The sequence below is a fragment of the Chlamydotis macqueenii genome, chromosome 4 (assembly GCF_036417535.1).
Source record: "Chlamydotis macqueenii isolate bChlMac1 chromosome 4, bChlMac1.mat, whole genome shotgun sequence".
In the NCBI taxonomy this organism is placed as follows: domain Eukaryota; kingdom Metazoa; phylum Chordata; class Aves; order Otidiformes; family Otididae; genus Chlamydotis; species Chlamydotis macqueenii.
The window spans coordinates 19776272-19799967 of record NC_141559.1 but is presented as its reverse complement, the minus strand read 5'-3'; the positions used below and the strand labels follow the sequence as shown (position 1 = coordinate 19799967).

Sequence of the window (23696 nt, the reverse complement as noted above, 5' to 3'; positions counted from 1 at the left end):
AAGAATTATGCTGACAAGTTCTCATACATGCTTGTAGGGTAGACAGAGAGCTTTCAGAAATTGGGAGCTTCTCTGAATTTGGACAGTTCTTGCAATAAAAGCAAAACATTAGAGGCAAATTAGAGGGAGCGTATTGTTTCAAGTCCTTGTCCAAGGCTTTGTCACAGAGTGTTTTCCTTCAGTAACCTACAGTAACAAATAAAAAAGCTGTAGTCAACACAGAAACTTGAGCAATAACAGTAGATTTTTGTCCACCACCTTTTCAGAAAAGCATAAATAATTTTATCTGAATTTTGCCCTAGGCTGAAGCAGGCACCTGCCATCAACACACAAATTGCTTAAATTCTAACAAAGTTGTAAACAGATAAAATCAAAGTCTCATTACAAAAAAAAATCTGTTACAGGAAGTACTGTCTGCTTACCAGTCAAGTGCCCTGAGTGCTTGTACATCTCTTAATCTCCACACACAACCATTGCACTGTCACACCACCACACCACTCCATCTAGACACTGAAAATGGTGCTTGAATCCCTCCGTCAAATCACTGAACTATGCACTTAACCTCAAACTTGAAGCCAAGGTAAGGTTTAAGTGATCTGCTGAATGGATCTCTCTATCTAAATGTTGACAGTGTGAATTGAATTTGAAGCAGTTTTTGGAAAATTCAAACTGGTCAAGAGTTTTGGTATCTGGTTCTACAAATAATTCTACCTGTGCAGGTGTCTCAGTCATTTCAGCAGGAGTTCTGTGCGCAGGTTTAAATGTATGCTGGTATTGCCAGGCTAATGCTTACTTTTGAATTTCAGACAATTGTCTTCAAACTCCAAATCCTTCCCTCCCAACCATTTGTATCAAGCGTACTCTTTGTGTATGGGATTCTGCTGAGTACTTTTTGAAATGCCAAATATGTTGTGCACTTCTAATGCAACATGACTTCTCTACAGTGAGTTAAAGGCTACTTTTCATTTACTTTGACTTTCCTCTTATTTAAAACCACAAGTTAGTTTTGGCAAGCATTAATAGCTCTTAAATGATTTGTAATCTGTTTTTAATATGATCCTAGTTCAATTTCAAAATGAATAAACACAGGGCTTAAATGAAACCTGATGTCTTTCTGCTTTAGGCGGGGAAGTGCTACAAACCACAGGGTAAGGGTTGATGTACTTGCACAGCAACAAGTATTAAAATTTAAAAAAAAGAACGAATATTGGCTGTTTTCTCTTCATTATTCCTCTTTGACGATCCTTTTGGAGTTACAGGAGGCAGAGCGCAGCTGGTTCAGCCGATTGTTTCACATTGCTCTGTCGGAGAACTGTCCAGACAGTTACTTCCTGAAACAAGAGAGAATGTTCTCTCTTTACACTTAAAATTCAGCATCGATTAATTGTTTCACAAACCCTGCTTGAATTACCTAACCAGCAAGAGATTACTGGGTAAACTGAGGGAAGTGGTTTCTGGTTTATCATTTGGAAATTTTGAGTATTTGGCTGGGGCACATAGCGCAAGCAATGCTGCATGAGATCAGGAGAAACCCAGAGACTGCGGGGCTTAGGTTGTTTTATCAGTAGACAGTTTTTCAACCACGTAACAGAAGTTCCTCCACAACAGAAGTTGTATAGAATTAACAACTCTCAGTATTTCCACGCCTGGTGATTTATCTAAAGCTTCATTTCCTCAAGTCGTCTGATGCCATTAAATGTGCTTTTTACCCTCATTTATAACTTCTAATTCTTATGCCTGAGAGAAACACTGGATAGTATGAACATGTTGATTTGAAGCTTATCGGTTCAGCTGCTAGTCACCAGAAAAGTAAACAGAAATATCTTGAAAAAATACATTTTCATTCTAAGTAAGTATTTCAATTTTGGGAGTTAAACTCAGCAGTTGATATTGGTATTGCAGTTTCAAGCTGCCTTTTCTGGAGTGGGTCTGAAAGCCCAGTAGCCTGGCTACAATTAGCAGAACTGTTGTTTGTTTGCATACATGGGCCCAGAGATTTCCAGTGTCTACTAGATACAAAAATCTCTCCTAAAATCCAGTTTGTTTTGAAGTAACACATTCAGTTTTCACATTCAGATTAAAAATATGGTTTTTATAGTAAGAATGGATATAAGATGAGGCTGTGGGTGAAATTTTCCACAACTCAAATACCCTGGCAAAGCAGAGGCCTGATTTTGCAGTCCAAGCCTGAAGTCTGTATTTCTACCACGCTGGAGGGTCGCGTGTTAAAGCCCAGCCTGGATGCTGGGTTTCATGCCAGCAGATCCAGCCATGGGACCCAGGCTGGATTTTAGGAGAACACTGCCTGCACAGAACCTGTTTAGCAAGCATTGGTCTAATCCGTTTCATCAGGCCCCCACCTAGTTGTGCTTATTTCCCTTAATCTGCATTGCTGTTGTGAGCACTACCATATCAAAACCAGGAAGAATAAACAAGCCAAGCATCTGAGCAACACAGACTGGGCATGTTCTGCGTTTGAAACATTGACTCATAACTGTACCTCTTACCTCCTTACAATTTTTTACCTCCTCTCAACTCTTGCCAAGTTATTCATAACCGCTGCAAATGAGGCCTGAGCAATGCCAAGCACAGCAGACAAATTACCTCGCTTGCTTAACAGGATACTTGACTACGGGCCGCTGAGCTGTAGCATTTGCCAGTCTTGCAGCAGTGCAGCACTGCTGATGCGCTCGCAATGTGTTGTTTGCTACACCACCCTCTGGGGTAGTCCTCTCTGCCAGGGAGCCCACAGACTGCCTTCGCTCTCGCCAGCCTGCACCAAAACAAACCAGGATACATGTGTCTGTACATGCAGTTACCCCAGTGAAATATTTGTGTTTTAATCAGAGATTGTGTCTGAGAATACAGCAGATGAGGGGAGGGAAAAACAAATGTTTGTCCTCAAATTGGAGAGGGGCAAAAGGAAAAGGGAAAACCCTTTATCTGGATTAACTCTAAATATTTTGTACTAGATTTCTTGTAGGTAAGGCAACAAGAGTCGTCTGATGAAGAGAATTATAGGGGTAAACAGGAATCAGGAAAGTTAAATAGTTTATTGCATTGAGAAATCTGTCACAGACAGGAAATAGAGGTAGAAACGTCGTAGAGCAGAGCCTGAGGAAGATACAAAGCACCATCCCCTGACGTACTCAATGTGGGAAAAGGACCAGGATAAGCGCTGTGACTTCCGACTTGGCATAGTGTCATCTTCCTTCAGAAGTAACATTGCAATGTCATTTCATTATACTTCACATTATATGTGACCCTGTGCAAAGGGACAGAGCTAGTTTTTGCGTGAATCCAGAACTCGAAGACATCCAAGTAATTTCAAGAATCCACAGTGAGATCACATGCACCTTTAAGTTCCAGCTCCAGAAAGGAATTTGTGTGGGCTGAGGTCCCTTTACTATTCATTATCTTGCCAGCTTTCTTTCTAGAGAGTGAATTTAAAGAAATGGACGTGCAGAAGAAAATAAGTAAATAAAATGAAAATTAAAGAAATGGAAATGCAAGTAGGCAGGATTGTGTAACTGCTTCCAAATTCATCCTGGACAAAGGAACTCTGGTTTACGTGCTTGTGTGCAGAAACAGGCTTCTATGCTTGTGTGCAGAAATAGTAGCCAGAGGCACCTGTTTTTCAAGCATTTAACTACTGAGGATCGTTTTTCTTCAGTTTGTGATGATCTGATGCATGTAGCTAGATTCATGGGTAAAGTATGGGCTCTGATGTGGCTGCTGCCACTGGGTTGGAAGATCTGGGGTGTTTTGAGGGGTGGCTGCATCTCAGTGCCTGGTTGCAGTCAAAAAAGGAAATTTAGCATAGATTGGAAATTGCCAGGAGGGGATGGAAAGCAGGGAAAGTTGGTGTATCGCTCCCTAAATCTGATGTTCAACTGCACCTTGGATTGTGCATGTGCAGCTCTGTTTCCCTCATCTCAAAAGGTTTAGAAGTATTGCAAAAAGGCTGGTGAAGGATAACAAGGATTGTCGGAGATTTTGGCCCTGTTTGTGAACTAACTGGGTGGACCTGGACTTTTCAGCCCAGAAAAGTGGTGACGGATAGTGCTGTGCAAGAAATGGAGAAAACTCATTGAGTGCTCTGCAGAAAGTGCGTAGCGAGCAAAGTGTTTGTCACTCAGTGTGAGAGCAGGGGGACATCAGATGGAAGCTAGCAAGCTGAGTTCAAGAGACACAAAGGATGGCGGCTGTCTGAGGAGTGGTAGTGGATCTGTGCAGGTCCTTTTTGAAGACTATCGTGGGTGGGCTGCAAGGGGAACCGGATGAGTACTGGAAAAAGAGATCTGCAAAGAGTCACTGAGCACACAAACACCGCCAGGCTCAGGAAATCCCCCGTGGTGAAAAGGCAAGCTGGGAGACTGCTGGGAGGAAGTATCGGGTATGCTGTGTCCTGTTCTTGCCCGTCTGTAGGCATCCGCTTACGGCCGCTGCGAGATGCGGGGCCGGCTGGGCCGCGGCCGCTCTCAGGCCATCTCCGCAGGGGCTCGGTGCCAGGCTGGGAACAGCGCCGGCGACGCCTGCCCGCTGCCACGACCCAGCCCAGTGCGGGATTGCCCCAGCCGCTCCCACAGCCTGCCCGGGAACCGCCTCCCCGGCCCCGCCGGAACCGGCCGTGCTCACGCTCCGCCTCCGCCGGCACTGGCGCTGCGGGGCGGTTCCTCCGCCCTTCTTCCCGCCCCCGGGGGCGGGGAGGGGAGCGGCTGCTCCCGGCGCTGCGCCTGCCGCCTGGGGAGTCCCGGGGAGGTAAGCGGCGGCGCGGGGAGGTTAGTTCAGGGGTTCCGTTCCGAGTCGAACCTTGCTGTGGATGATACGTGCCCGTGGGTGGTAAAGCAGCGCGGCTAGGACCAGGAGCGCCTGCGGCCACTTCCAGGTACGGTCCGGGGCGTCTGCGATGCTGGAGTGTGTGTCCATCCATCCATCCGTCTGTCTGTTCATCTTCTTGCCAGCCCCGCAGGATGGTGTCTTTCCTCCTGTTGTTTATCTCCTCACCAGCTCCCCGGTTCTGTGCAGCCAGAGCGGCTTGTTTCTGGGGAATCAGGGTACTGGGGAGGGGAGAGATCAGCCCAGCAGAAGTAACACCTGGCCATGCGGTACTTGGGTCCTTCTCCCTGTCCCCTTTCCTGAATGAAGGTGGAGCTGGGTCCTAAAGCTGCATGATGTGATCTTTCTGTGGCTGTGATCCTCGGAGAAGTTTTTCCCATTTTTCCTTAAACCCATCGGTTCAACTGTTGGCTGCTTTTTCGGATGGGAGGGATGAAAAAGCACAGGTTTGCCAGGTTGTGGTTGCAGGGCTGCGTAGAGTGGGTGCGTTGGCGGGACAGGGGCGGTGTGTGTGATGTCACCCAGATGTGTTTCTGGGCTTCTCTTCTGCTGGGCATCTGCTCTGTGCGGCTGTGGTAAAACTTCAGGCCCCCTGAAGCGCTGAGTGAGGTGGGAGCGGTTCAGGGGCAGGAGGAGAGCAGCGGCAGTTAAACCATCCCAGACCAGTGTGTTGTCCCCAGCTACGTCTGCTGTGTTGTGCTTAGGCGGGAGTGGAAACTAAGGCAGCCCTAACAACAAGCAGTGCCTCTCTGTCTGCCTGTGTCTAAAGCTAAATATAGCACTGAGGGACGAGGAAAGCTCACCCAGAGAGACTGACTCCTCTCAAAAGGGGAAGAATGGCTGAAAAATCAAAAGAGCCGTGAACAAAGGGGTACTCTGTACAGGCAGCTATCCGGCTCAGTGAGGAATGTTGAGGGGGTTGCTTTCACTGAGATTGCAGCCCCGGTGGGCTGAGATAACATTCATCTGTGGGAAATGGGGACTTGAGCGGGTGGGACTGAGTCTCTAGTCTGTCTTTTTATTTTGAAAGCCCTCAGGCTTATCTTACAGCTTCCAAATGAGATGTCTTGAAGAGAAGTTGGTAATCAGCTGAAAATCTGTGCTAAGTATACTCAAAATAAGTAGCTAACTGGTGAGCTGTACTGGAGAGACCTAATAGATAACACACAGCTCTGATTTTGGATTAGCAATGGGGATGTCGTTCCTTTAAACAGGCAGGACTGAAATTAGCCACTGTAGGTTTTAGTAACTCTTTGTAAAAGAGGAAATAAAGTACTGATTTATCAGGTGTTAAGCTCATAGCAATGCCACACACTGAGTAAAATGATTTTTTGTACGGTACAATTAATCCCTGTTGGTTCATATTCTTCGTGGTTTCTTTCTGCTGAGGTTTTTGGGGACAGCACAGTGTGTTGTTACCTGTGCTCCAGTTGTATGAGTTATCTAAACAGTCCTTGGGGAACGTAGTGAGTCACCATACCTGTTCTCGGTCTGCAGGGTGAGCTGCTGTCACACCGTGTCAGAAATGACAGGCACAGTTCAACACTGGAGTCCCGTCAGTGAAGGAACGTGAACTGAAACAGCTGAAAACATGAGAGTTTATTTTTGTAACTTGGAGTAGTTAAAAAGTGAGTTTTTCTTGAGGTGAAGATAGGAAGGAGCTGTGTGTGGATCATAATGCCAGTTTGTGCTACATGACTGTAAGTGTCTGGTGTTATGACAGCTACTAGAGCTGACAAAATTGTGTAGGTGGGATCTTTCCTGGCTACTTTTGACTGCTTGGCTACTTGGGCATTGGTGTTACCCTTGCAAAAGTACTACAAAGCTAAATGGTTAAAACTTAGTAGAAAAACTGATACTCTCAAGCGCCTCTGAAATGATCATCTGTGAAAGGGTTAAGTGATGTTTGGGGCCAAAGATGCTGAATGCTCCTGATAACAGGGATGCATTGTGGCTCTAAGCTTTTCTGAGTATCAAGCTCTAGGTGTTTTGTGCAAAGAGAGGAGGTGTAAAAAGTATTGGATGGTTCACACTCCAAAGATTTCCTATCTAAATCAGAGGATTTAGAAACTTTTCTTTCTACGAAAGGATGCAGTCAGTCAGCTAGTACTGATTTTAACTGGCGTGTTATTACACTTAGAAAATGTAGTGGGAGCTCAGTCAAATGACTCAGAAAAGGGTAAGCTTGTGGTGCTCACTTCACTCTTGCACATCCTTGATGTGGATGCATCCTTCTCTGCAACTGTGTCCCTGCTCAGTTTGTAGAGCTCCTTCCATTAACTCTGATCCTTCTCACCCGTTTGGAGAGATTAGCATCAAAGCTCCAGCACTGAGCTGGGTAGTTGTCATAGCAGATTTAATTTAGAGTATAGTCTTCAGAAGACAGTCCTTGACTTCTGGAGATAGAGGTGAGCTGAACCATTTGTTTCCTTGTATATTTACACACTGTTTCTGAATGAAAAGCTAGTTTTGCCTTTGTCTCAACACATCTTCCTTCAGTCATTTCAGCACTGTTCTGCTGTTCAGTAGATGGTTGGGCAGTACAGGAAGAAGCTGTTGGTTGGAAGAAGCATGCCTGTGTTTCAATGAAGGAGGCAGAGTTTGTGATTGCTCATACTTGAGCATCTTTTCCCAAATGTTAGTGGATATACAGGTGTACATTGCAAGCACTGACAAGTGCCCTTTGCTTGGTGTGGGTTTGTGGGACCAAGCTACATCACCTAATAAACACTTTGCTAGAAAATGAGCTTGCAAACAAAAGTTTCAGAGTGCATTTTGCAGCCACAGCAAGGACAATACGTAATTTACAAACAGGAGGCAAAGACTCTGCCTCTAACCAAAAGCTATTGCTAATTTATCCTCTAATATAGCTGCTGTGAGAAGTAGTATTAAAAAAACCTAAATCACTACAGTGAGGAACGTGAACAGATAGTTCAGTGTGGCTGTATTTTTAATTAGAAGATGAGCAGGATCATGGAAACAATACAGCTCAGTCTTCCTAGGTGGCTCTAGAATAGCACTGCATGACTCAGATTCACATGTTCCGACTATTTGGGTTTTGATTCATTAAAATGTGTCTTCTCCCCAGAGTAAAATGTTCCCCAGGTCACCTGCCCCTCCCATGGGGTCAGGTATTCTGCTTGCGTCTTGTCACATCTGGAAATAGGGCCAGAAATACCAGGTTATGCGGCAGTAGAGAGATGAGCCTGGGAAGCTGTGAGTCTGCACCAGCCAGCACTTTAAGACGCTGAGATTCATACGCAAGAAGACAGGGGATAAATACGCTTGAGTCAGATTGGAGAGTGGGATATTTTCTGAGATAATTGCTCTCATTGATACAAGGCTGGGTGCTTTCTGCATGAAAGCAGCGTGCTGACCTGGCAGTACCTGCCCATCGGGGCTGCCAGCTGATCCTCCCTTAAACACACTGCAGGGATTCAGGCGCTGTTAGCCTGTGTTTACAGTGATCCTTCCACAACCTGAGCTAGCATACGTTTGCTCAATACTATACCTGCTGTGTGTTGACTTAATAGGTGCAATTAAATATTAGGAATTAGATATTAGGAAAAAAAAATTTTACAATGAGGGTGGTGGAACACTGGAGCAGATTGCCCAGAGAGGTGGTAGATGCCCCACCCCTGGAAACATTCCAGGCCAGGTTGGATGAGGCTCTGAGCAACCTGATCTGGTTGGAGATGTCCCTGCTTCTTGCCAGGGGGGTTGGACTAGATGACTTTTAAAGGTTCCTTCCAACCCAAACTATTCTATTATTCTATGTTTCAATTGTTTCAAGGCAAGGATTGTTTCAAGGCGTCAGTGTCAGAGCCCAAAGGTCCACCTTCAGTCGAGCATGGGAACTGCTGCCGAGTCTCGAAGGCTGACACAAACCAGCAGATGCAGCGTGTTGGCGGCGATTACTGCTATGGCCCTGCCTAGACGAGGCAAATATCTCTTTTCAGGCAGTTTGGGTAGACCATTCTGTCCTTGATTTCCCAAGGAGCCAGTCAAGCTGATTGAAGCCAACTGTTTTACAAGTCCCCTGTACCTGAGACCCAGCTCTGGTCTGGAACCCACTGGCTGATATTCAGCCCGTGTATAGCAGGGTGGGGGGCAAGTATCACTGATTTGGATACAGAGCTGTATTTGCTTTCTTAACTGCCAGAGTGGGACCATCTCTTTTTATCTTCAACTTCAGCACTGGAAGGTGTGGGGTTTTTTGTTGTGGTGTTTTTTTTAATTGAAGTATTTCTACTGCAGAAACTAAATATATTGCTTTCAACCTGCTGTACGTCTGTAAGTGTCAGTAAAAATTCTGTACTGTTCATGGAAACATATGGTCTTAGTAAATAGAAAAACAGATTATGTGAACTGTTCGCCTTAAAGCATCATTTTTTCTGCATCATATAAATGGAAAAGAGACGGTTGGCGACGAGATTTTAGGTAAAACCAGTTAAATAAAAATAAGTACTGTTATTTGACACTATTACAGCTTGCCTTTATAAATTATAACTTGTCTGCCTTTTATGGTTATAAAAGGGAATGGTGCTTTGTTCTGATACATATTGTAGATTTCACCAAAAGGCCAAGCATGGGTGTCTGCAAGGAGCAACAGCGTTTGGGTTTGGAAGATGTCTTGCTTTGATGAGGTTGAAGAAGGAACTGTGTCAAAAGAACCTCATGCTTAAGGCTAGTGTTGTGCTTCTGGTGTTAATATAGTGTGATATACCTTCTGTACCCCTTTTGAGAAAAACATCTTGGAACTTAATGAAAGGAAATAACCCCACGGTAATCCCTCTTTATACTGTCAAGCAGAGGAATGCAGTAATGAGAAACTGAGTGACTTGACTAAAACCTATGTGAGGAGCTTGTAGCGACGGAAGTAGATCCAAGCTCCCAGCTGTCAGGTTTAAGCATAGAAATTACGCTTTTTCTGTTGACAGTGAACGGATGTGTGAACAGTTCTTGATGAAGCTGGCTGTCACTGTGAACTAGTTTGAACCCACACTTAGCTACTGACTGTGCAGGTGGAGAAAGTATCTTTTGGCCTTGGTTACCTGAGGTGGGTTAGGATTACAGAGGTTCACATCCCTGTCACATAAAATGAATCGTATTCCCTGAGGTTAGTGGGAGTCTAACACCACATTGAAATCAGTGATACTGTTCTGAGGATAGCATAGGGGAAACTGTTCCCGTCTCTATTGACAACAGCAATTTTCCATTTCTGCGTCTGAGGGACGCAGGAGGGACAAAGCGTGCTACGGAAATGATAGAGTGTCAGGGTTCTGATTCACTAATGGGGATGACATCGCAGGTCCCAGCTATCCACCCCACACCACACCCCATTCCTGGACAGCTGAGCGACCGTGAATCAGCTTGCTGAATCACTCTGGCTTACAGCGTGATGTTTTGAAGTAAGTCATCACTGCTGTTCACTTGCCTTTAAGAGTCCTGACTGCAAACTGCAGCAATTTGTCAGCTGATTGATGGGCAGCCGCTCAGCTGTCTGCTCGGCAGAGCAGGAGGCTGGGATGGTAACCACCCCGTCTCTGTAGAGCTCTGTACCTTGCTGCTGGATGGGAGCCCTGACGGAGCCAGTCTGCAGCTGGCTAAATAGAGAGGTGGGATTTTAGTTTTTTTCTGACTGTAATATTTAAGAGCCCTCTGTTCCCGATAGAACAAATGGCAAACCTCTTCTGTACTTCACTGGGTGCAATTAAGAGAATGCTGTGTACTCTAAAAAATCCCACCCTGCTTCAGTAGGTTTGAAAGGTGTAAGGCTTTAGTAGCATGCTGGTGTTTTCTTTGCATTTAATATACCTGTACTCTTATTTCAAAGCTCTCAATTTTGCCATCAGCAGTTCCAGCCAATTTCTTAACACTCTGTGCTGGCCAGCCAGCAGGCTGCCTGCCTTTCCCAACAGTATTTGATTTTCAAGGAAATTTTAACAGGAGAGGAGATCATCCTGAGCTTGTGAATTGGTTTGGTTTTAAACAAAGTGCTTGGAGGACAGTCCATTTATGAATTTTTCTAAAGGAAATAGATCTGGGGAGGGGAAAGTTGTTTCCTAATATGATCCAAGTATTGGTTGTCTGTCAAAACTTCTTTGCTTTCAGTCCAGCTGTCTGCTTATAAATTTTGGTAGAAAAGTGTAGCTACATGCGTTATCCGTAGTTTAAGATGGGTGATGTTTCATTGCATGCTTTGGTGGATCTGAGGCCTTTGTGCATCCTTTTCCATTTCATTCATTCTCTAAATCACTGGAGCTTTACAGGAGTCGCTATGGAGCGTGCAATGGACTGAACTTTTCTAGAATCTCTGGTGGCTTGTGACATATAATTACTGCTATGCTAATCCATCATGTCACTTACAACAGATACTTGTCCTGTATGGCTCATGTTTTAAACTTCTCCTCTGAAACCAGGAAAAAGAAAAGAGATGTGGACTTATCAGAGATTTACAAGGTTAAATATCCCCACATTGGCAGAGGAACAGCCATATTTTGAACTAAAAATTGAATTAAAATATTTAAATATCATCATCCAGATGAAGAAATTGTCCATAAATTAAAAAATAACTTACAAATTAACTTAATAAAAAAGATTAATCACTCAGTGATTGAGCACACTTCATATAGTGCCTTTTTTTAATAATTGTGGCCTCCTCCATTTTAACCTGTCAATAGAAATCTGAGCTGCGTTGCGATCATGGTAAGAGACAAGTGCTTTGAGAAAGCTAGTATCTTACATATTTGATCTTTTTATTCATGTTCTGTGTTTCAAGGCTGCTGCTTTTGTCTATCTAGCAATATGGACAAATTGTTTCATCTGTTTTGTTTGGGAGTAACGTATGTCCTGTCCTCTCCCTTGGCCTGGGTAGTTTTTCTGCATTTGGGATTTTTGCCATGATATAATTTACCTGCATGTACTTGTCTGGCACTGCAGCAACGCTGTGGCATGGCCACTCTCAGCATCCTGACTCGCGTCGCTCTTCCTGCCCCACAGAAGGAAGAGTGTGTGGAAAGGGTAGAGGGGGATTTCGTTCTTGGGTCTGAAGCAGGGGATATGGATTTACAGCACATCTGCATCAAAAGGAACTTGTTTGTTTTCTTCCCTTTTTCCACCCTTGCAGATTTTGAGAAATTCAAGGTGTTCTTAAACCTCCTGCACTTTTCCTAATGCTCCCCAGCATACACACAAATGCATTTGTGTCCATCACACCTTTGCAGGTCAGTATCTAAGGCCTTTAGTCTCAAGTGATTCAGGATCCACTTATTTACTGTGCCAAAGTTCTCATACGTGAGTGATCAGTCAGCAGTGCTGCATCTGACCTTCCTGCATCATCAGCTGGATCTATTTATAGATCCAAGGAAGAGTTCCTTTGTACATTCAGGAGGAAAATGCCTTTCATTGAAATCCAGTTCCTGGTCTGTTCTTTGCTTACGGGGTTTTTTCTTTTTCCTTTGCAGCCTATTGTTGCCTGGGTAGTTTTTTTTGAACTTTGCAGAATCGTTCATCCTCTGCTGTTTAGTGAAAGTGAAGAAGTATCTCAAGGCTCAGTGAGGTTTGTTAGGCTTGCCTCAGGTCTTTGCTTGCCGCGACAGAAACTGCTGTGTGTAAGACAGTATTTCTACTGTTATGTCACCATTCAGCAGTATCACCTACGGATAGTTTTAATTCTCCCATTACTTTGTGGTGGATTCCTTCTGAGTTGCTCTTGATTTCAGCAAGGAAAAAGCCCATGTCACTCCTCTTTCCATCTCCTATGTTAGTATGAAATACCATTCTGTACTCTGCCTCTTACAAGGTACAATTAATGAGACCTAATTCTAGGAAGGACAATCTATAGGAAGGAACTGTGAGAAAGCTGGATGTTGCTGGCAAGCACTTAGTCCTTACTTCCTTTCTACATGTTAAAGCCAAGGCTCATTTTTGACTTGCTCAGACTTTCCCAGATTGGTGCAAGCTGTTAAGATTCGTAGTCCTTTCCCCAGCAGACTTCTGTTTTGCCACACCTCAATTTTATAATTGCATGCCTAGAACAATGGGAGATGGTAATCACCTGCTCAGTGTGGTTTGGGGTTTCTGACCGTATGGTAAAGCAGCTCCGAGGGGATGTAATTGCACACCTGAGGTTTGCATCTTCTGTGAGGATGTGTACCTTGGCACTCAAAACAAATTCAGTCACCATTCCTCTGGTTGAGGGATGTAGTATGGGAGATACTTGTACATAACAGAGGAGCTGAAAATGTTTGTGGTTTTAAAGGCACCTTTTTGTGGCTACTCCTGAAACGCTCAGTGGGTGCTTCTGTAAAGGATGTGAGCTGTCCGTATTCTTGGTTTTGGTTTATACACCTGATGCGCAGGCTGAGCTCTTTCACGTAAATGAAAAGAAAGCAAATGAATGCAACCTTCCACTGTTCCTAGTAGAAAACAGATTTATTTTCTGTTGCTGAACATAGAGGTTTGGACAAGCACTTGGTAGCCTGGAAGCGATGTTTGATTCCTTTAGTTTTGCCAAACTGGAACTCAACTCCTGCAGGGGTTTTGAGTGCATTGTCTTTGGCTCTGGCTTTCTATTTACACTACTGTTACTGGGAAGGTTGAGACTTCTTTCTTGTCAGAGACTACTTGAAGTCAGAATTTGGACCTTAATGCCCAAGATCTCACATTCTCCAAAATGATAAATGCAGAAAAAATATTTTATTCCTCTTTCCACAATGCAGAGAGTTATCAGCTTCTCTCTGTCACAGGAGAACATCACTGGTAGAGCCAGGAAATTATTTCATTGCTCTTTCCTTCAAGTGGGATCTTTAACGAAAAAAAAAAAAGCCACTCTTTTCCTTTTTGGGAAAAAAAAAGAAAAAAGAGAGGAGAGATAAATGTTTTCCATCTTAGTGATGGCCAAGTATTTCCAAAGCCCAGTCTAAAATTTCCAGTTTAAACTCAGGATGTTTTTCACTAGAATCATATTTCTTGTCTTTTTTCTAATTCCTGCTTGTCAGATGTTGTGTTGCTGTGGTTTATCAATATTTTTATGTCCCAAGATACCTCTGCTCTATATGCCAAGGCTTTGTGGACCAGATTCTGCTCTGTGACCAAATTTCAATTCCACTCGAGTTATTCTGAAGGCAGAGTTTAGTGTTACATATTTAACTCCTGAGCTAATTAGAAGTAAGCATGCTGCTTTGTGTCTCCAGCTCCATATAAAATACAGCAGAAGAGTCAAGGTCAAGGTAATAAAGGAGTCCTGCTGGAAAAGCACATGTGTTGTGTGAGTCATCCTGTTGGCTATGCTATATTTATCTCTGTCACACTTCGGTATCATGCCTTTTCATCGCATGGAGAATGCATCCTGTGTCTTGTTCTCTTACAGGTGAAATCCTCAGTGTCTGAATGCGGAGTACACAGCATCTCTTAGCTGGTACCTCTTGATGTCCCACTGAAACAGAACTGAACCATCTCTGTCAAGCAGCATCTAGAAATAGATAGCAAACAAGTAATGTACCTTTTGGGGCCAGGCTTTGGGGAATTTTATTTTATTGCTATGAATTGGTGTATTTATTAATGATCTAATGACTTTTTTTCTTTCCTCTTGATGAGGCACTCAGAGGCTCCGTGTGTCTCATTTTGTTTTGTCTGAAGAAAGATCCATGTGGTTTTGGGAGTAATTGCTGTGCCGACAGCTAGGGGACTGCAAGCTTCAAAAAGGTCTCATTCCCTTTGAGAATTAGTTACTAGAATCTCAGCACTGCCTGCTGACCTTCTAAAAAGCCTTGCATTTTAATGGACAGTAATATATAGCGTGCATGTGAAAAATACGTTGGAGAAAAACCCTTCTATGAGTCACACCTGTTTCAGTTCTTACCATGCTGGAAGTTAGTGGTATGGTGGAAGTGGAGGTTTTTCCCCAAACGTTGTATCATCAATGAAATGAAGTACTGCCTGAGTCTGCTTTGTGTATGAGGGTTATATGAAATCACAGCTAATAGCTGGCTAGGCTGGCTAAAACCTCTGCAGACTCCAGTCTCACCCTGAATTGGGCTGTTTTGATTAATACGAGATCTGGACTGAAACAACCACTCTCCTTGGTTTTTTACAGTGCCAGTATTGATGTCAAATTGTTTTGCAGATGCAAACTAACCTTTCTCACTTTCCCTGTGGCGTATTGCCTTGGAGCCACATGGCTACAAATATTTGGTGAGTGGCAGTGTTTACGCACTGTCCCCTACAACTTGCCTTTTGGCTGAATAAACCTTGCTACAGTAGCTGAAAAGATTTCTAAACTTCAGTGCAAACAGGACATCTTTCAGCACCAGTGGGCTGCAGAATATTTTGGATTTGTTCAAGTCTGTGTTTTGCTATTAAAACATGGTGAGCTTTACACAGTATGAAAACCTAGGAAATGCTGAGGGTTCCTGCCGGCTTCTAGTCATATTTTGTTTCTTAAGGTTTGCTAGCCTTGCAAAGAACCTGAAAGACCAAGAGTCTGTATGCATCAGAATGCTTTATCATTGCAGCGTGTGGCCGTGGTTGGGTTGCACCTCACCTGCCCAGGGATTTGAACTCTTCTGTAAGGGAACTGTGTTTTGTTCAGTCCTGCACCTTGTTCCCTTATGCTGTGGCCCACGTTATTTACTCTGTTATTCTCTTCTCCCAGTTCTTTGGTCTGGATGAAGTTGAATCACAAGTTGAACAGCTGCAGAGAGTGACTGTGATGTCACTTTCCAGATGTGGAGATTCCTCGCTCTTTCCCACTTTGATGCAAGTACCTTTTGGCGTCTCGCAAGGCGGGATTAGTACAGGTCGTGTAGGCCAGGAGGCTATCTTCTCCATCCCTCTCTCGTGTTTTGGCTTTCTCCTACTGTTTACATACTGAATCCCTCAGTCTTGTGCTGGTTTGAACGCCTCCATTGTCGGGATGTGCTGCCAGCAGCAGCGTGTCCGTGGCTCTCTGTGTGGTGCTTCAGGTCCCCAGGAATCTAACTAATAACTTAATAGCTTCTCATCTCCACTGAGCTCACTCTGAAAAGTGCTTTGTTGTGAGTTGCAGAGCACACAGATGGCAGCATGCTATTTATCTCCAGGCTGTCACATTGTTAGTTGTTCTCAAAATGGGGTGCCCTTGCAGGCTGGTGTTCACCGAGGTCTGTGGCTTTAAAGGGCCTTTTCCCAAATAGGATTTGATACAATAGAGAGAAAAAGCAACAGCATCTGCACTTACAATGATGGCTGGGAGGCATTAATGCTTTTTTCAGGCACGCACACGTGCTCTGTCGACACACGAGCACGGCCGGCCGTGAGTATTGTCTTCTCAATTCGATCCCCTTGCCTCCCTGTTGTGGGGAGGGTGGGAAGCAGCGTGCGGCACCTTTTTGCATTTGATCTGTCCACTCCCCGAATGTGGCCGGTCCATTAGCACTACAGCCCAGTAACTGCTGTAGTAGAGTTAATACCAGCACATATTTGTGCTTAAAATCGGGCACAAAGTTAGCTCACAGGCAAGGCTTTAAAACCCAGGTTCCTTAAACTGATGGGAGCTGCTGCTCCCAGAGGGCAGGGGAGCGGGGAGGAGAGGGAAGGAGGGTATAGCGCAACTCTCAAGTAATCAGAGAGATTTTATCTTTTGGCCTTTTCGCATTCTGTGTCACCCAAAGAGTTCTTGAGTGGTCACAGCCTCCTTGCTGCCCACCCACTACACTGGGTAACTGAACAGCCTGCATCAGTGGCTTATCTTTTCCTTGGTAAGACATTTGTATTCCAAAGGCACTGAGACGCAGATTGATGAGCAATTGCTTTATTTTTCCTTAAGTTTTAAGAAAATCTGAATCTGGAAAACACAGGGCTGGATTTTTCACATTGTCACAGAATTGGGAGAGAGGGTTTAACAGATCTCTGACTCTGCTCATGTCTTTGGTATCATTGATGAACCTGGGCAACATTGGTAAGCAGCTATACACAGGCATATTTTTCCGGATTTCTGTGGAGCGACTCAGAGAACAGCTGGAGACAGATGCACTGAAGCGTCAGGCTGTAGCCTGGGTCACGTTTGTCACAGTGTAATTGGAAAAACCCAGCACTGATTTACCAGGGTGGAGTTGCAAAACTGGAGCTTTTGATGGCTGTTGTGTCCTGTAAGGAGACCGTCCTCACACATAACCTCTTCAGGGCTTCACTTCAGTCTCTCTTCCTCTGCACTGACTGGGGCTGTGTCAGCCCATGACAGCCTGAACACACGTCCCCATCGGAGTGCTGCTTGTAGGTAACTGCTGTCAGGATTTGCCCAAAGTTGTCAATGAACATTATGCCACGTCCCCAAAAGCTTTAGAGAAATGAGCTCCCAAAACCTGTCAGGATTCTTGTACGCTCCTGCTAACTCTGAACCTTGACCTCTTGTCTGTCCTTAAATGAAGAAACAGCAAGATATAAAAAAGGCACCTGGCAGTTGCAATAGACAGGCAGTGATGAGAGCCTGCCTTGGCCCTTTCCTGAGAAATCTGCACGGGCTGGAAGACAGTTGCTTGCTGTGTGCAAGCAACACAGGGTGTGATGCTGGGTTTTATTCCTAGTGCAGTACTATCTCTGGAGTGTAAAAAGCCTCTTGCATTGCACCTTCTGGTAATCATCCCGTATCTCTTTTGTGTGTCTCCCCAGGAAAGGATGCCGCAGACGCCTCCCCTTGCAGCTATGTTTGACAGCAGCAGCTACAACAGGAACCTGTATCAGTCAAAAGAGGACAACTGTGGAGGGCTATATTACCATGACAACAACCTCCTTTCGGGGTCCCTGGAAGCTCTGATCCAGCACTTGGTACCCAGTGTAGATTACTATCCTGATGTAAGTCTATTAACACAGCTGACTGCATGGCTAGACCTGATCCATCTCATAAAGGGGAACTTTCACATGTGCAGCAAAAGCAAAATGTGTTACATCAGGTTGCTAAGGAAGGGTTTCAAGTGGCTAATCAGCAATGGTAGGATAAACGTGCTTCATGTGAGTACAGCATGCAGTAACTCACCTAACCTAGGAAGTCTAGTTCTTTATTACTCCTGTTGCAAGGTGCACAATGCTGGTGACTCATGTATAAAGTACTTAGTGGGGCTTACTGTTTGATGGATTATATGCACCATTGACCCTTAAAAAAATCTGTCAGGCAAACTGAGGAGAAAGGCATGACCACTGGTGTGACAGGATGAATGTGTTCAGTTTAAAAACGGTTTTTAATGTCTGTCTCCCATTGCTCATCTGAGGTCCACATGTATCTTGCAGTTGGCAATTGTGGTGTTGAGCTAGTACCACACTGTTAAGAATCAGCAGAGGCTGGACATGAGAACAGGACATTTGTCATCTGAGAATTTTTGGCCTATCTAGACACATACGTGCATTGAAACATTTTATATAATTCTTAGAAAATAAGAATTATATCAAAAGGTCAGAGGGGCAGTTGGGGATAACTTAGGGATGATGAAACCATCTCTGCTTGTTGAAAGGCTCCTGCTGAAGACATAACTCCACTTATATTCAGCCTCTGTTATTGTCATAGATCTATTCACTTTTCCAAGACAGGATCTTTTTTAACCTGAGTCAGAGTTAATAGTAGGATAGGACTGTGCTTAAGCTAGTGCTTATCCATTAATGCTTAATGTAAAATTTAAACATTTAGCAATTTAGACACCAGTTAGTCAAACATGGTGATTTGTTCCGAGTCCCTAGAACCAGAACATTGTGGAGTCTTTCTTGTGGGTGCCATAGACACTTAACTACCGGCAATGTGAGGAGTAGAGTGGGTGTTTTGAATATCCATCTCACAATGATATCAAAGCATGATATGTGGAAAACTGAAGCAAAATAAGGAGCCTCTTCTTGTAACTTCAGAATGAGTTGCTAATTTTAATTCTGTAAAATTAAGCTATGTAGTTCCCTCTGCTTTCACCCAGGAGACAAGCAATACTATGAGAAATGAACAGTATTTGGGGATTCTTAAAGGACATACAAGGTCATAGTGTGCAGTTTACTGAGGTCAGACAGGCAAACACAGTGTAGTAAAGATGGTGTATGTGGTGAAATTGAGTCAGCTCAACAATCTGGTCAACTGACATTTTTTTTGTTCTCTTTCTGAAGCCTGTTTACGTTCACTAGCAATGTGGAAGCAGACAAGATTTCTCTGTTGGCATTCTAAGTAGCTTGGCCTTGCAGAATGAATTTTGTTCCATTGTCAGGCTGGGAAGAGTTATGTAATCTAGTAATGGCTCTCGCAAAGGTTTATTGTAGAGCAAGAGAAGATGAGTTGAAATTTTGTTCTGAGTAATTTCAGGTACTGAGCCTGTAATAAGACTGTGTGCAATAGCAGAACTAAACCAGCCCTGCCCTGCCTTGTTTTGGTTAACTCTTGCATAACTTGGCTCAAGCAGGAATTTATAACGCTGAGTTTGGAGCAATTACAAGAGTTAAATTAAATGTTTACTGCTATAGTAATAGCTCTTGGAACAGCCACATGCAGAGTTTTCTTCTGCAGATACTAAAGCATTAGGAACCAATTTGTCAGGAACACATTTTAAGAAAATGTAAAACTGGTGGTAATTTATCCCTTTCTCTATCTTCTTCTCTGCAGAGGACATACATCTTCACTTTCCTTCTCAGTTCACGCCTGTTCATGCATCCATATGAGCTCATGGCCAAAGTCTGCCATCTGTGCGTTGAACAGCAGAGACTTAGTGAGCCTGGCCTGGACAAAGTAAGATCGCTGACTCTCAGGGACCCCTGAACTAACCCCTGTTAGTTCCAGTCAAATGTCTCTACCTTGCCCACAGCAAAATGTTCCTACTCAAGAGAGTCCTCAATAGGATTAAACAGATTGAAAACCTGATACAAGCAACTGGAATTTGACCCTTTATTCACTGGCATTCATGGGAAATTTCCACACTGTTTAGCCTGTCCTCCATGAAGACTGTTGCTGCTGCTGCACTGTTTGTTTTACCAATAAATGGGCCAGAAACAAAAGTGCTTGCTGTTAATGATGTATCCTGCGCTGGCTCTGCAGTGGTTGCTTTTGTTTCAGGGTTCTGAACATCTTGATGTATAATGCAAAAATGTTGGAAAGATGTAATGATGAATTAATCACGTCGGTGGGAATTACACTGACCTGTCTCGCATGCTACACTCACGTTACAGTCTTTGCGGAGTAGCTTAGATTGCTGGCCCCTTTGCATGGGAATGCATGTGTTTTTTATGCGTCATGTCTAGAGTTGAAAGGAAGCAGGATGTCAACATTTGGATAGAACCTCCACCTAGTAGAAAATTACACAAATTAAATTAAGATATTTGAATAATTCCACTACTTTCTCACTATAAGGCATAGTGTGTGCGTAAGTCTTGGCAGAACTGGAGCTTGCCACTTTCATTGTTGATAGTTATGGAAACACTAATAAGTGTCTTGCACTGAGATGCTCCTGACAATGAGGCAAATCATTCTAAGATTTCCACCTACCTGAAGTCTAATTTCCAGGCCAGTTGAGTCAATGACAGTCTATTCATTGGCTTCAGTGTGTATTGGCTCTGGCCTGTAATCCAATGCTGAATTAAATTAAGCTTAAAAATTTAACTGACCTTCATACCCTTATGCTCCACGGTATCCTGCAGAAGGGAATTCTGTTTCCTTTGGGTTAGATATGTGCTGTATTGCTGTTACATTTAACATTCCTCTTTGCTGTTTTCAAATAGAACCAGATACGAAAAATTGCACCCAAAATCCTACAGTTGTTGACTGAATGGACAGAGACGTTTCCTTATGATTTCCGAGATGAAAGAATGATGAGGAACTTAAAGGAGTTGGCACAAAGAATAGCGGGCAGTGATGAGGTAGGTTGTCTGTCCACAAAATAGCTGGATAAAAAGGCATTCCTTTAATGCTCTCATATTGCAAATTTGTTGTTGTTACTAGCATGGTATGGCTCTGGGTGGCTAAGCTAACTTATTTTGAAGGTGCTGGTAAGCAAATGTTCTGTCTGGTGCCTAGGCCTAGGAAGAAGCCACACAGCATAAGCAGATCCTTCTCAAAGCACAGACAAGGTTCACTCCATCCCTAAACCTGTAATGTAATTGGATATTGTGCAGACAGACACAACTTGGTGAGTGTTAGTATTTTTCATTTTAGTGATGAAGCTAGATAAACTAGATAAGAAGAAGCTTGATAAGACACTTGTAAGCCTTGCATATCTGAGAAATCCCTTCTGATGTTGATAATTTCTTTGATGTGTTTAGGTGTGTTTGAGTCGGGCCTCTGTAGGTCAATGGAAGAGTTATAGCAGATTTGGGAAAAGTTTCTAAAAGAAAACTGGGCCAGGGAGAACTGTCTTGAGCTTAAAGCATCAGATATGTACTCAGAGGAAGTCTCATATTCCTTCCTCTGGATGGAGCACACGAGGAAGTCGCTTGACCTTTTTCCAAGTCTCAGTTCTCAGATGGAAGTAAAGTTTCACTGAAGTGTTATGAAATATTTTGATGCTTAACTGATGCTTGTCTTGTAAGCACTGAAATAAACTCAGTCAAAAGTCAAGGCTTATATTCACTTAGTGGAAAGGCAGTTAACGGGGTTTCAATAAGCCAATCGTGTGTAGCTGGCATAATACTAAGATTACAAAAGACACTGGAGTGGCATTTGGAAGAACTATAAACACAAAGAGTAATAAAGAGCAATTGCTAAATGGCATGGTGTTTCTAGTGTTCCTCAGCGGCTGGTGTTCCTTATGTAAGCTTTTGAATAATGGTGTGGACAAGGCAGCAAACGGCATGTTAACACGCATGTAGGTAAGCTTTACTGGGAGGAGTTGCAAGTGCTGCCAAAGGCCTGGAAAGATATTGATAGGCTGTAAACAAGGATGGAAGAGAACAAACCTAAACTGAAATTTGGGAGCTGAAAGACATTTTGATGTTGTGAAAGTGGGGAGGGACAAAAAAAGATGAGACGAGAGAGATGCAATATTGAATACAAATGAAAAAGATACCAAATGTGATGGAGTTGCTGCAAGGTAGCTACAGGGGGCTTTGGACTGGGGAGAGGCAATAGGTTTGCCTTCACTGTGGGGGTGCCAGCGGGCACCTTGCCCCGTACAGTGCTCCTGCACTGTTGCTTTGTTTCTGTGTACTCTTAATAGGAAGACAGGGAACTGAAGTTCCGTTCAAAGAAAAGGAATAAGATTGAGGATTCGCACCCACTTGAAAAATGCTCCCTGGGACAAAAAGAGAGAGCGAGCTGTTTACCCTGGGGGAAGCTGAGTTGGTGGATGCAAGAGTGGAATGGCAACAGGGAAGGGTTGTCTGCGGTGAAGTTTCCGGCTATACAGATGGCTTAAACAGTGAAATCATCTACTGAGGGGAAAGGCAGATGTACAAACTGCTAGAAAATGACTGCTAGTGAGCAATCTTACTCTGGCAGCAAGCTGTAGATCTTTTCTAGCTCTAGCTTTGAGCTTTTTTGACTTTGAGGTTTCCTTTAGAAAGACAAAGGGAAAACAAGTGCTGCAGTAAATTGACTTGCATATTATGAACTGCTTGGAACAGTAAATGGCAACTTCCTTGGTGTTGCTTTTCTACAGATTGCTTGGATTTGTGTGAGTCATTACCTCAAGGGATACAAAAGAAGGAGAGTTTCCTATTCCTGTTCACTACAGCTCTTCTACTTGTAGCTGCTTCTTCCACTTCTTGAATGACTGTGCTCCAGCACTGTTAAGAGCTATCAATAAGAGTCCATCTAAAACCACTCACCATGCTAACAGATTGCTTCATTAAAAAAAGGTCTTTGGAAAAACCTTGGTGGTTTTATTCCCCACCTCCCCTCTTCTCCCTCAATTTAATTCCATTCCTTCCACTTTTTCCCCTCTCTGTGTCCTGAGAAGTCATCATGCTCATGAGATATTTCCAGATTGTTCTGGTCCCTTTTACCTAACTAAACTTTGTTAACTATCCTTTGTTTCAAGGTATATCTTTTCAAACCTTTCCCATCAGCCATTGCCTCCCATTTCCTGATTAGTTCCATGTAGACATTTATCAGTGGCTTTTTATGTGTATGCAGCCACACCAAAGCCACATCCTGTATCCTAATGTCTTTTCACGTACAGCCCAACTTTGCACTGGCCTCTCTCTTTTTTCCCCACCATGATATCATATAGTGAGATTGACTGTGGAAACTTGTTCAGCATATGGTGTTCCATATCAAGCAGGTACTAATAGCATTTCCAGTCACTATCCATACAGGACAGACACAAAGGGATGATCTTGAGGTGAAGTGTCCCATCACTTTCTCCTGTGCTGCCCAATCCTCAGAGGTTTTAAAATATAAGCAAATATCAGCATTGTCAGTGTGAATATAGAAAAAAAAAAAGAGACTGTGGGACAAATAAGTGGAAAGAGTAAACCTAATTTAGAGGAAGACCGTATGTTTAGGCTGACTGGTAGCCATACTACAATCAAATTAATTCATTGGTGTGTTGTTAAATATGCATCTCTATATATATGATATTAAAATAAAATGCATAAGATTAAGTAGTGGTCCAGCAGCAAATACCTGTTCCGGGTGCAAAGAGCGGTACTCGCACAGAATGCATTGAGGTCACTGCCTTTTTGCTCAAGAGGAGACTGAGGGTCTAAAGAGCAGAAGGAGGTTGGTTCTTTGGGCTCAGGTACGTCTATGAGGTGTGAGAGGAAACTGGCATTTCCTTCTGCCTTTGTGCTGAGAGGGTTTTACCCCATCACTGAACAGAGGGGTGTTTGTTATGTTGATCTGCTGTTAGATCAGATGTGGGCTAATTACCCTGATTTCTTGTTCTGGTTTGGAGGGTATCTGTGCCAGTTTGCCTTTTCTC

General features: G+C 43.6%; 1 protein-coding gene across 1 annotated transcript in view; it reads left to right on the top strand.

The window, feature by feature from the left end:
• Nucleotides 1–4736: 4736 nt before the first annotated feature.
• RASGEF1B (RasGEF domain family member 1B) overlaps nt 4737–23696 on the top strand; it is a 32855-nt gene continuing 13895 nt past the window's right edge. Inside the window, exons 1-4 of the mRNA XM_086746485.1 lie at nt 4737–4888; nt 17491–17673; nt 19448–19570; nt 20557–20694. Of these exons, the coding sequence (XP_086602611.1) occupies nt 17497–17673; nt 19448–19570; nt 20557–20694 (438 nt within the window). The 5' untranslated portion in view covers nt 4737–4888; nt 17491–17496. The remainder of the gene's footprint in view (nt 4889–17490; nt 17674–19447; nt 19571–20556; nt 20695–23696) is intronic.